General features: G+C 48.8%; 4 protein-coding genes across 4 annotated transcripts; 2 read left to right on the top strand and 2 right to left on the bottom strand.

The window, feature by feature from the left end:
* Positions 1 to 855: 855 nt before the first annotated feature.
* P175DRAFT_0504087 (uncharacterized protein) lies at positions 856 to 1,259 on the top strand. The gene has a single exon (XM_040897772.1). The coding sequence runs from the start codon at positions 985 to 987 to the stop codon at positions 1,234 to 1,236; it is 252 nt and encodes an 83-aa protein (XP_040749576.1). The 5' UTR covers positions 856 to 984; the 3' UTR covers positions 1,237 to 1,259.
* Positions 1,260 to 1,763: 504 nt separating this feature from the next.
* P175DRAFT_0504088 (uncharacterized protein) lies at positions 1,764 to 3,422 on the top strand. The gene is made up of 3 exons (XM_040897773.1): positions 1,764 to 2,592; positions 2,649 to 2,802; positions 2,853 to 3,422. The coding sequence occupies exons 1-3, from the start codon at positions 2,140 to 2,142 to the stop codon at positions 2,990 to 2,992; spliced, it is 747 nt and encodes a 248-aa protein (XP_040749577.1). The 5' UTR covers positions 1,764 to 2,139; the 3' UTR covers positions 2,993 to 3,422.
* A 620-nt stretch (positions 3,423 to 4,042) lies between these two features.
* On the bottom strand, positions 4,043 to 6,715 carry P175DRAFT_0443950 (SLM1 family PH domain-containing protein; the record flags this gene model as incomplete). The annotated part of the gene is made up of 4 exons (XM_040894205.1): positions 4,043 to 5,207; positions 5,259 to 5,596; positions 5,647 to 6,134; positions 6,187 to 6,715. 4 exons carry the CDS (start codon positions 6,713 to 6,715, stop codon positions 4,043 to 4,045), a joined length of 2,520 nt encoding a protein of 839 aa, XP_040749578.1.
* Positions 6,716 to 9,751: 3,036 nt separating this feature from the next.
* Positions 9,752 to 10,473, bottom strand: P175DRAFT_0504092 (uncharacterized protein). Its single transcript, XM_040897774.1, has 3 exons — positions 10,354 to 10,473; positions 10,097 to 10,291; positions 9,752 to 10,030 (listed from the first exon to the last, which is right to left on the bottom strand). The coding sequence occupies exons 1-3, from the start codon at positions 10,466 to 10,468 to the stop codon at positions 9,936 to 9,938; spliced, it is 405 nt and encodes a 134-aa protein (XP_040749579.1). The 5' UTR covers positions 10,469 to 10,473; the 3' UTR covers positions 9,752 to 9,935.
* Between the last annotated feature and the right edge of the window lie 127 nt (positions 10,474 to 10,600).

Genomic DNA, 10,600 nt, shown 5'->3' on the forward strand with positions numbered 1-10,600 from the left:
TTCCTATCCAAACTGTTTGTGTCTGACACACAGGCTGAACTGCACAGCCTTTTTTTTTTCTTTTTTTCTTTTTTTTCCCACTTTTTTTTCTCCCTTTCCCCCGCTATTATCCTCCTTTTATCTCGTTTCCCTCCTTCCCTCTTTCTTCTCCCCTTCCCTTCCCCTCCTTTCTTTGTCCGTGTGTGCCATCTTTTTATATCTATCCTTCTTCTTCTGTTTTCTGCTGTCTTCCCCTTGCTTCCTGTCGGATGGTGGCTTACACTTAAAGCAAACTGCAGCCGACGTTTATCGACCGTATCAAGTAAGTCGCGTCAATTTTCCTATCTTCAAGCTTCTTTTTTTTCCCCTTGTCTCTTTATTTCGCTTTTCCTGCCACGAGAGTGATTGATGTGACCGGAGGGGTGAAACCCGGACCAGGAATCTATCTGGTTTTGGCCCTATCTTAACTCTCTCAAAATCTATACTTTTCTAAAATCATCTCCTTCTCCTGATCATGTATTCTCCATACACTCTCTGGAACCTCTCCACACTAGGGCCGTTCGGATGCGCCAAAAAAAAAACCCACCGGGTTGCCCCAGAAGGTACTTTTGGTTGCTGCAAGGCTCCATCCGTTTGCCGGTCACCTGATTTTCCGCTGGCCAACTTCTCTCTCTCTCTCTCTCTCTTCCAAGGTTCGGTTGCGCAAAAAAGGTGTTATCGCAACTCAAAGCCAACTTGACTCTCTCTGACTTAGCAGCCCTTACCCTCCTTTTTCTTTCCTCTCTTCTTTCCTCTTTCCTCTTTTTCTTTCTCGTTTAATTTATCTCCCTTAATTTTTCAATGCCTTCCGGCGACTTCGATACTGACCGCGCTCAGCGTGAGAGGTCTCGTTCCCCCCGTCGTCGATCACGCAGCCCTCGACGAACCCGTCGCTCGTATTCGCCACGCAGTCGATCTCGGAGTCGTGACGATTACCGTCGTAGTGACCGCCGTTCCCGTTCTCCTATGAGTGCTGCCCAAGGCGCGTCAGGAGGTCATTCAGGTTCGGGATACAGTGGGCGTGGTAGTTACCCGCCTCCCCCTAGATCGTTTGAGGATCGTGCAGTCGCCAAAGAACAGATGATGCAATCCGTGCGCGAATCATCCCAACAAGACCGCCGCGTCTATGTTGGGAACCTTTCTTACGATGTCAAATGGCATCATCTTAAAGATTTTATGAGACAGGGTGAGCAGGGTCATATCATGTCGGATGTGTGATGGAGCTTTTTTTTTTTTTTTTTCGTCAGTTTGGAATCTGTGGCTGACTTTGGGGGGGGATTGTCGTTCCGCATCGTTCTTACAGCTGGAGAAGTTATCTTTGCCGACGTCTTGCTTCTTCCGAATGGAATGTCGAAGGTGGGCGCCATTGCGTAGCATGACTAGTTCTTTTTTTTTTGTTCTTCCTTTTCCATTCTGTTTTTCTGGTTTCTTTCTTCATCCCCGTTGGTTCGCTTTTGCTTGGACTGTTTGGGTTGACGGGCTGGGCCTGGCTGTCCGGGATTATTGTAGGGATGCGGGTGAGTTGTCTTTTTATTTTATTTTTTTTTTTCTTTGTCTCTAGTCGTCCCAGTGACCCGAGCTGATTTATGGGCCAGGATTGTGGAATACGCGACCAGGGAGCAAGCGCAGAATGCAGTCAACACGCTCAGTAACCAGAATCTTATGGGCCGGCTAGTCTACGTTCGAGAGGTATTCTTCCCCGTTTCCGCTTCCTTTCTTTTATTAACATTCTGTGCCTCCCGTCTAGGACCGAGAACCCGAACCTCGATTTACAGGCGGTCCTGCTCGTGGGGACTTTGGTGGTCCCGGCCGCGGTGGCTTTGGTTACAGCGGTGGCGGCGCCGGCACTGGAGGAAGACAAATTTATGTTTCCAACGTTCGTTCCCCTTCCTTCCCCCCCATTTGTATTGTGATGCCATCAGTGATGGGGCATGGGTATTAATATGACTTGTCTGTAGCTCCCTTTCAATGTTGGCTGGCAAGATTTGAAGGATCTTTTCCGCCAAGCAGGTAAGCCAAGGATGACAGGAATTTTTTTTTTTTATCTTTTTTTTGGACAGCAAAAGCTGTTCCTTGTCATCTCCCCTCCCTATGTGTTAAAATGATCTGATGTTGACCCTGATGTGCCGTCCAGCTCAGCAAGGTGCCGTGATCCGTGCCGATGTCCACACTGATGCCTCTGGCCGTCCCAAGGGCTCCGGAATCGTTGCCTTTGAGTCCCCCGATGATGCTCGCAATGCTATCCAACAATTTAACGGATATGATTGGCAAGGCCGTACCCTGGAGGTTCGCGAGGATCGTTTTGCCGGCCCCGGAATGGGCATGGGTGGCCGCGGTGGCTTCGGTGGTGGCTTTGGCCGGGGTGGTGGCTTCGGAGGTCGCGGAGGATTTAGCGGCCGGGGGGGTGGCTTCGGTGGACCAGGCTTCCGCGGTGGTTATGGTGGAGGCGCCCCTGGCTTTGGCGGCGCTCCTGGTGGGCCCGGCTTCGAGAACGTTGCCTCCGTGCCCCCCAACCCCTTTACAGACTTTGCTACCTCTGGAGGTGACAAGAGCGCTGTTATCTATGTGCGCAATGTAAGTCTAGGGGAATTCTCCGGCTGCTCGGCTGGACCGCGACTAACAGATGATAGCTGCCCTGGTCTACCTGCAACGAAGATCTGGTGGACTTGTTCTCGACTATCGGAAAGGTTGACCGCGCTGAGATTCAGTACGAGCCCAATGGCCGCTCTCGTGGAACCGGTGTAGTCCAATTTGACAGCGCTGAGACTGCAGAGACTGCGATCGGTATGGTTCTTTATCCTTGTCCTCGACTGTGTCCCTCTAACATTTCACAGCCAAGTTCACCGGCTATCAGTATGGTGGTCGCCCTCTTGGCATCACCTTTGTCAAGTACATGACCCCCGGTGCCCCCCAGGGCGACGTGATGGATGGTGGTGAGTCAACTGGCGGCATCACCCAGGATCAGATCATGTAATTTTACCGTATCTTTTGTATTCTTTGGTTTTCCATTCGGAAAAGCTCAAAAGGTGGGGCAAAGCTTGCTTTGAGCCATGGGATTCGGGATTCGTTTTTTGATATGAATGTGATCTGTCTTTGCGTTATTTGGTATCATACTCGTGTCGACATTTTCGGGCGATGAGGTTTTTTTTCAAGGGACAGATCGGATCGTTTGCGTTGATTTCGCCCGACTGCTTTGTATCCGCGTACATGAGATGCGTCTGTGGGAGAGTTAGAAATTGTAAGGTCATTCAATGGTATACACGTGCATGGTGATGATGATGGTAAAGAGATTAGAATAGCTTTAGCCAGCATTCTCAGTATTTCCCCCCAGTTATATATATTTATAGTTCAGTCGGTATCGCCGTAGTGGATGAAATACGATACCCAAGTCAGCTCTGTTGTGTGTGTGTGTGTGCGTGTGTATGTATGTATGTATGTATGTATATACAGTGCTACGCTCGTCCCGTACTCTCTAGGCAGGGGAGGATTCTACCAACAGAATGCAAACACAATGGAAAACAAATCATCATATTCATCATATATATATATAATAGGCTGGTAGAGAGATTGTGTTCGCCCGGCCTTGATATACCTACCCAACTAACCAAGTAAACCCGACAAGCCTGAGAATCCAGCCAAATCCAGCCAAATCCAACCAAACATGCTATCCAGTCCAAAATCCAATCCAAAAGCCAACGTAACGAACGCAAAACACTGATAGTGGAGTAATATGGTACAAGTGAAGTGAAAGACACATAGGAGAAGTAAGTAACAAAAGGAAAAAAATCATCGGATTCGGCTTTCAGAAACCAAGATCCATCGGTCATTCAACCAGTTTCATTACCACAACTTGCTCTCGCAGGATTCAGGTCGTCGTAGCTGACTGAGACCTCCTTGTGAGCTGAAGAATAGAGGCTGGTGATCAAGTAAACCCCAAGAAAGGGTTAGTTATGTACAAAGGAAAAAACAAAAACAAAAAAAAAAAACAACAACCTTATTTGGATTGCATACAATCCGCGATGATTTAGGCAGCCGCATGCGGATAGTTGCCGGGAATCCGCAATTCAATCGTGGATAAACTGTTCTTGGACTGGGCTGTAGGGCGTTTAGGGATCTTCTCGAGTGATGGCCGACCCATGGTGTTTGGTGGGGATGTCTCGGAAGGTGCTGATCGGGGGATAGCGCTGGCCAAAAGAATTGGCTGCGCTGGCTTTGCAGTTGATATGTGGTCAGATCCCACACTCTCATCGACAGATGTCGGGATGGTATTGTGGGTGTGATCCGTCACATTCGAGCTTGTGAACGCTGTCGATGCACTTTCCCCGCGATCTCTCTGTTGAGACTGGTCCTGGTACATAGCTGACGACCCTACCCCAGCGACAAAGTGCGAACGTTCAGTCTTGTCCTTGTTGGAATCAGGGGTGACGCGGTTGCCCATGGAAGTAGGTGGTTGGTGGGCCATGGGTTGTTGGTGGCTTGCAGCACCGGTGCCCATCCATTCACCGTAATAACTGTCGTGTCCGTCAATAGGGAACCGAGTGGGATTGCCCACGGGCTGCACTTGGCTCTGATTCAACAAGCTTGAGTCCAGTTCTCGATCGGACATGGAGTTTTGGCCACCAAAGGGCACTCCTTCTGGTGACGACCCCGCAGCTAGGAGGTCTGTTTCCCCAAGGCTTTCTCCACTGGAAGGCGATAGCGGGGCCTGCGAGTGCCGGTCGATCTGGACATCACTTGGGAACCGGCCACCAGGTTGCCGGGGTTGGGATGTTGGGCGTTCTTGGCTCATCACTACCGACCCGGCGGAGTAGGGTGTCCGGTCAGCCTCGTCTTCATCCATGACTCCATCGCTGCTTCCTGACATTGTCCGGAAGCTCGTACCGCTCACGCTGCGTACATGTCGTCTGACGTACGCATTTCGGGCCTCTCCTGTCTTGGAGATGAGGCTTTCGATGTCTTTGTACCAGGTCATCATGGTCTCGTAAGACTCCGCTCTGAAGACCCATGAGTGGCCGCGGTGCATGGTTCCCGTCTGCCGCCCTTTCAACATAAACTTGTGCGACGTTGAATCGGGCTGCGAATGGGATCCAAGCTTCTGCTCCGGGAGGTACAATGACATCACTGGCGTCTGCCAAGCAACTCGGTCGGCCGACTTGAACTCATGCAGGTGAGTCGGTGACAAGACGTACCTGCGTCCCATGTTAGCACGCAACCCAGACAAAACAGTTGGTAAGACTGACCATCCCGGTGTATAGCTCTTAAGATATTTGCTCTTGCGCTCCAGCATTCCCGACCTAACTTCTGCCGCAGCGGGATGATCCCTTCCAGGATAGGTGATGTTCTCGATGTCACGAAGAGGGACGCGCGGATCCACCAAATCGTCCGTGTTGGCAATGAAAGAGTTCCATTCATGGTCGTGTGGCATTGCAATGGGGCCAACGCGGAGCTTTTCGGCGGTATCAAGGGTTTCCTCCGCCTCTCTTTTCAGAATGCTGGCATAGGCGTTGTACGCCTTTTGGATTTCACTAACCACGATGGACTCGAGTTCCCGTCCCGAATTTTCCAAGTTCAGATATGCCTAAGCTAGTTAGCAGCAACAACAGAGGAACCAGGGTGTGATGGACGAACTCTGTGCAAATAATTCTCCTCCTCAAGCTGCTTTTCGATCTGCTTGTCCACACTCAAACGGATGATGAATGGATCGCCTTTCCCAGAAGTCGCGGCGGGGTCAGTGTCCACGAGGCCTAGGGCTTCGTGCAGATGTCGAACCGACTTGCGCGTCGTTTCAACTTCTTTATCCACCGAGTTGCGGAAATCTCCTGACAGAGCTCTGATTTCTTTGGTTTTTTTCTGGAGGTCGTTGCGAAGCCCCATCAGTTGATTGACTACTTCGCTTTCGATCTCCGCAGCCTTGTTCGCTTCCAGGTATCCCTGCCGGTGGAAATCCCTCAGAATTCCGGTTGCGTCTCCGAGCCCGCCGGACTTGATGAATGTTGGAGGAAGCGAAGTATTGTTGATAATATTTGATGTCGACAGGTATAGTTTGGCTCGAGTTTCATAAGACTTCTGGAGCTCCTTAAAAAAGACGATTAGATCTTTGAGGATCTTGCGCCAGGCTACAGCAAATTAGCAAAAACCAGGATAACCACATATCCAAAGAGGGCTCACATTGAAAGCGGGTTGCCAGAACCTCTGTCGGGTTTCCACCCGTCGGAACAGGAACGTAAAACGCGCTATTCACGTCCTCCTCGCCACCAGCCGCATACTTATCCTTATCTCCTAGTACCAAACTTCGCACACTACCGGCGCGCAAGCTCCTGCGACTTCCACTGCGACGCATACTGCCTCTCTTGCTCAGGGACGACTTTTTCTTCAAAGTGCCGGCACGAGTTGGAGTTGCGGAACGCGAATGCGACATCTGAGACGCGGACCGTTGCATACCTGAAGGACCATCGATCGAACCGCGCGAGCTGGCGATATCAAATTCCTCTTGAAAGCGACCGTAATGGCCTAACGGCGAGGGCTCGACGACAGCACCGTGGGCAACGTTGTAACCGGAACTACTGGCGGCGAAGGAGTTAGGCCGGGAGCCTGAACGTACAGAATAGCCCCGACTCGGCATGAGAGTATCCTGGGGCTGTGAAATAGCGCCATACGTATCTTGTACGGGCGTTTGCGACCGTACAAGCGTGGCCATGGCGGGGGAATCCGGACGGAGAGAGAGGAGAGAGAGAGAGAGAGAGAGAGAGAGAGAGAGAGAGAGAGAGAGAGAGACTATGGAAAGAGGAGGTAGGTATGTAGGTGGACAGAAAAGAAGACGGGAAGACTGAATGAGAAAGAAAGGGAGAAATAGGAAATATATTTAAAAAAGAGGAAGATACCAAGATAGGAGAACAGTGACCCTTTTTTTTTTTTTTGGTTCCTTTCCCTTTTTACTATTTCTGGAGGATGGTTGGTTACCAGGCGAACGGGGAGAGGAAATTAGGTCTGCGATGGGTTTCAAAAGGCCTGGACTGAAGGGCGCGCGGACTGTAACTGTTTGCGGGGAGGGGGAGTTCTCCTATAGTGGTATCGTATCTGGATCTGTATACTACTCCTAAGTCGTTAGAGAGACGTAACAGCAACAGTCGTGGTGGGAACTACCTTGAATAATAATAACCCCAATAATATTCATAAATTGCAGTAAATGATTGAAATAATTCATGAGAAATAGGAGACGATCAGAATGCGCCCTTTTTGGTGAGAGAGAGAGAGAGAGACAGAGAGAGGGGGTTCAGAACTATGAGTCTCCACCCAACTAGGAGAAGGAGGTATGGAGGAGATCTGTTGGTATTTAATATTATTCTCTCTATTCTCTCCGAGTCATCCTCAGTGGGATTTGAATGAGACAGGATGAACAAGGTCTTGAGCTCTCCAAGAAGTAATGACGATGTGAAGAGGGGAAAGTGAAGTTGGTTCAAAAGTTGGGATCTTTCGGTTTTCACCCTCAAGGACGGTTCCGGATGACGTCGACACCGGGAAATGCGACGGTATGACGCTCAAGAAGACCACGGATCCCCCGGACAGTTTCTACGATGTTATACAGAGTTCTCTTCGCTGTACTTGAATCTTGATAACTAGTTAGTTATTGCGACTTGGATTAGTCAGTTTGGTGTTGCCTGCCAGCCTCCTTTTTCAGCTGCCATCCTGACTCCGGGTTCAGTCCGTTGTTATTTTTAAAAAACAACCCTCTCTTCTCTACACAATACAATACAGTTGCCTACAGAATACGGAGTACATCTATATCGATATCATCATACTGTCCTTTTCCCTCCTGTCAGTTCAAAAAAACTGTGGCTATGGACTTGGTCTGTGGACCGCATCGCTTGAATCTGAGTGGATCAAAAACCCACTGTAATGTAATAATCATCATCGCCCAATTCATTCCTAATTTCTTCTCCTTAGCTTAGCGTGTTCTTCATTTCTTTTCTTCTTCTTCTTCTTCTTCTTCTTCTCCTTTTCTATCCACCATCCCCCTTTCAGAAAGTCCGTGGCGACACTCGTCTCCTTTTCCGTAGTAAAGGAGAACTATCCTTGGATCGTCCCTTTGGGGCTCCTTTCCAAGAGAGCCGTCAAGGTTCTAACTGGTTTCCACGTCATGTACGGAACTGGTCCATCAAACTTCCAGATAGATTGATCCGGATGGTAGATTCCCCTGCTACTACTACTAGTATATGCAGGGGAGACACTCATGATCTGCCATTCGTTACACAGTAATATCGACTATCCGTACGAATTCCATTACCTGCCTATAGGTATCCAAGGTACTCGTACTCTAGCGCTGATTGGATCTGCTTAGATCTGATCCGTGAAGGTTCGTGTTGAAAAGGTATCCGTTCTGCACGTGAAATCCAAGTATAGAGGTAGGGAATGCTTCATGATAGAACGTCCAAGTACCTTTCTTATACCTAGCTTGCTGATATCTGATTTCTCGAGTCTAGTCTTTCATCAGGAACTTGACTTCCCATCCATATATACATTCCGTACTCTCGTCAGCACTCTGTTCTCCATTTCTGCGGAAGAGACACTGACTGACACACACACACACACAACATATCTTATCTTGTCTCCACCCGTCAAAATACCGAGAATCCACATTAGGACTCCCTCGAGTCCCTCCCAGTTTCAAAATCCTCTCCCCCCAGTTAAAAGGGGTCGTTGAAATTCGATATCAAATGCAGGTACGCATCAAACACCACGTTAAAACCTCCTATGCTCCACTCCTAATTATAGTGCTATGTATGATTAAGGGTGGTACCTGATTCTGAGAAACTAGCGTTTATAAATAAAGTACGCTTCATTTCTCTGAAATTAAGATAAATGACTAGGCCAATGATGCTGTGCTAGAAGCGTCGAACTTTCTAGCGATGGAGCACTCCCTCCGTCTAGGCGAACTACCTAGGTAGTGTACTCCAACTGCTCCGTACTACTACTACTAGGGCACTCCGTAGTCAAGGATGCCAAAAGTACGAGCGAGAATAATAGAACATTCATTCTTCGCACCAAGTGGATCAGATCAACCTTTACCCTCTGTCTTTTCAAGTGTATTCACTATATTGTCATCTAACTGTCAATTCTACTCCGTACCTTGGGTAGTTAGTATCCCCTTACTGGGTACGAAAACAGCAGAGCTCTATCCACGTAACTGATGAACAAGAAAGAATCGACCCCAGTCTGGTTGCCTTGTTTCGAACCCATGAAGTAGTTAGTGGTCGCACTTGGATATGTCACTCGAGAAACAATTCATGCCCAATTCCTACCTAGGTAGATTCCTAGGTACTGTAACTGACTTTCTATACTACTAGTATGTACTCCGTACTCCGTACAGTACGGTCCCTTGAATCACCCAATAGATTGACAACAGAATTCCCATACTCCGTACTCCGTACACCTTTCATTGGGCTTTCCCTTACTTGAGGTGTGTGGTAGTCATACCCGACGTATCAGAGATCATCCCGGCGAATTTGCACCGAGTCCATGATTTGTTAAAGTGACCATGTGATTGGTTGGGCTCCCCTCATCCACCGACCTACCTAGGTAGGTACATTTTGGAACCTTCAGATATGTATGTGCCTAGGTATGTATAAAGTAACTTAAAGTAACTTAAAAGTACTAGGTAGATATTCGGAAAACTTGGATAATATTCATTTTGCTCGTTGCATTTGGCTGGAAATACTGCGGGGATGGATGCTCGGTAGGTACGGAGTACTTGCGTAGGGTACAAGATATCACCCTCAATACAGATGCGTTAACTCATCTAAGGAACAAAAGGAAATCTTTATTGAGGATTGTTGAGTATGCTAGCTGAAGGCCATGTGATATATTGCAAATAATTTTACACAGAGACACTGGATAAGAGACGCCGACCAAAACCGATTTCATGAGGCGGGAGCACCGGAAGCAGGAACGTCAATGCCATATGCCTCCTTGATTCTCTCTCGTCGTCGCTGTTCATACCCGGGGCCGTAGATACCTAGAGAAAGGCAAGAGTTAGATCTCTCTTTTCCGATCACCGATCGCTACATCACCATAGACATACCTCGTCCCTCGCCCAGCTCAGCCACGGCCTGCTCGCCGGGAGTCCTGTAGTTTGTCCTCAAGTGCTCTCGACGCTCGAACTCATCAACATCCAAGCCCCGCTTCTGACCGAACAGCGATCCGCCAGCGAATTCGAAGGCACCCATTGCGGTGGCCAGCGCCGCACCGTAACCCAGGACGGCGGGGAAAGTTCGGGCTAAATCAGTTGTCAGTACGATACCCTCCTCAATTAGTGTACACAGAACACCCAAAACAAACCTCGCAGTCCGAGAATTGCACCAGAGAAAAAGCCTCCCAGAGCAACGTTGTAGTGATCTTCCTTTTCCCGTAGGTTGGCGGACGCAGTCTTCACGAATTCATAGGTACCTCCCATTGCCGCTGAGCATTGCATGTCAGCCAAGTATTCAAAAAACCACTCCAGGGCCATCAATTCCATCCATACCAAAAACTCCAATTGTGCCACCAGTTCTCACAAAAATACCCCATGGTCCCACGTTCCTCCGTG

The sequence above is a fragment of the Aspergillus ochraceoroseus genome, assembly GCF_002846915.1.
Source record: "Aspergillus ochraceoroseus IBT 24754 chromosome Unknown P175scaffold_8, whole genome shotgun sequence".
Taxonomy (NCBI): domain Eukaryota; kingdom Fungi; phylum Ascomycota; class Eurotiomycetes; order Eurotiales; family Aspergillaceae; genus Aspergillus; species Aspergillus ochraceoroseus.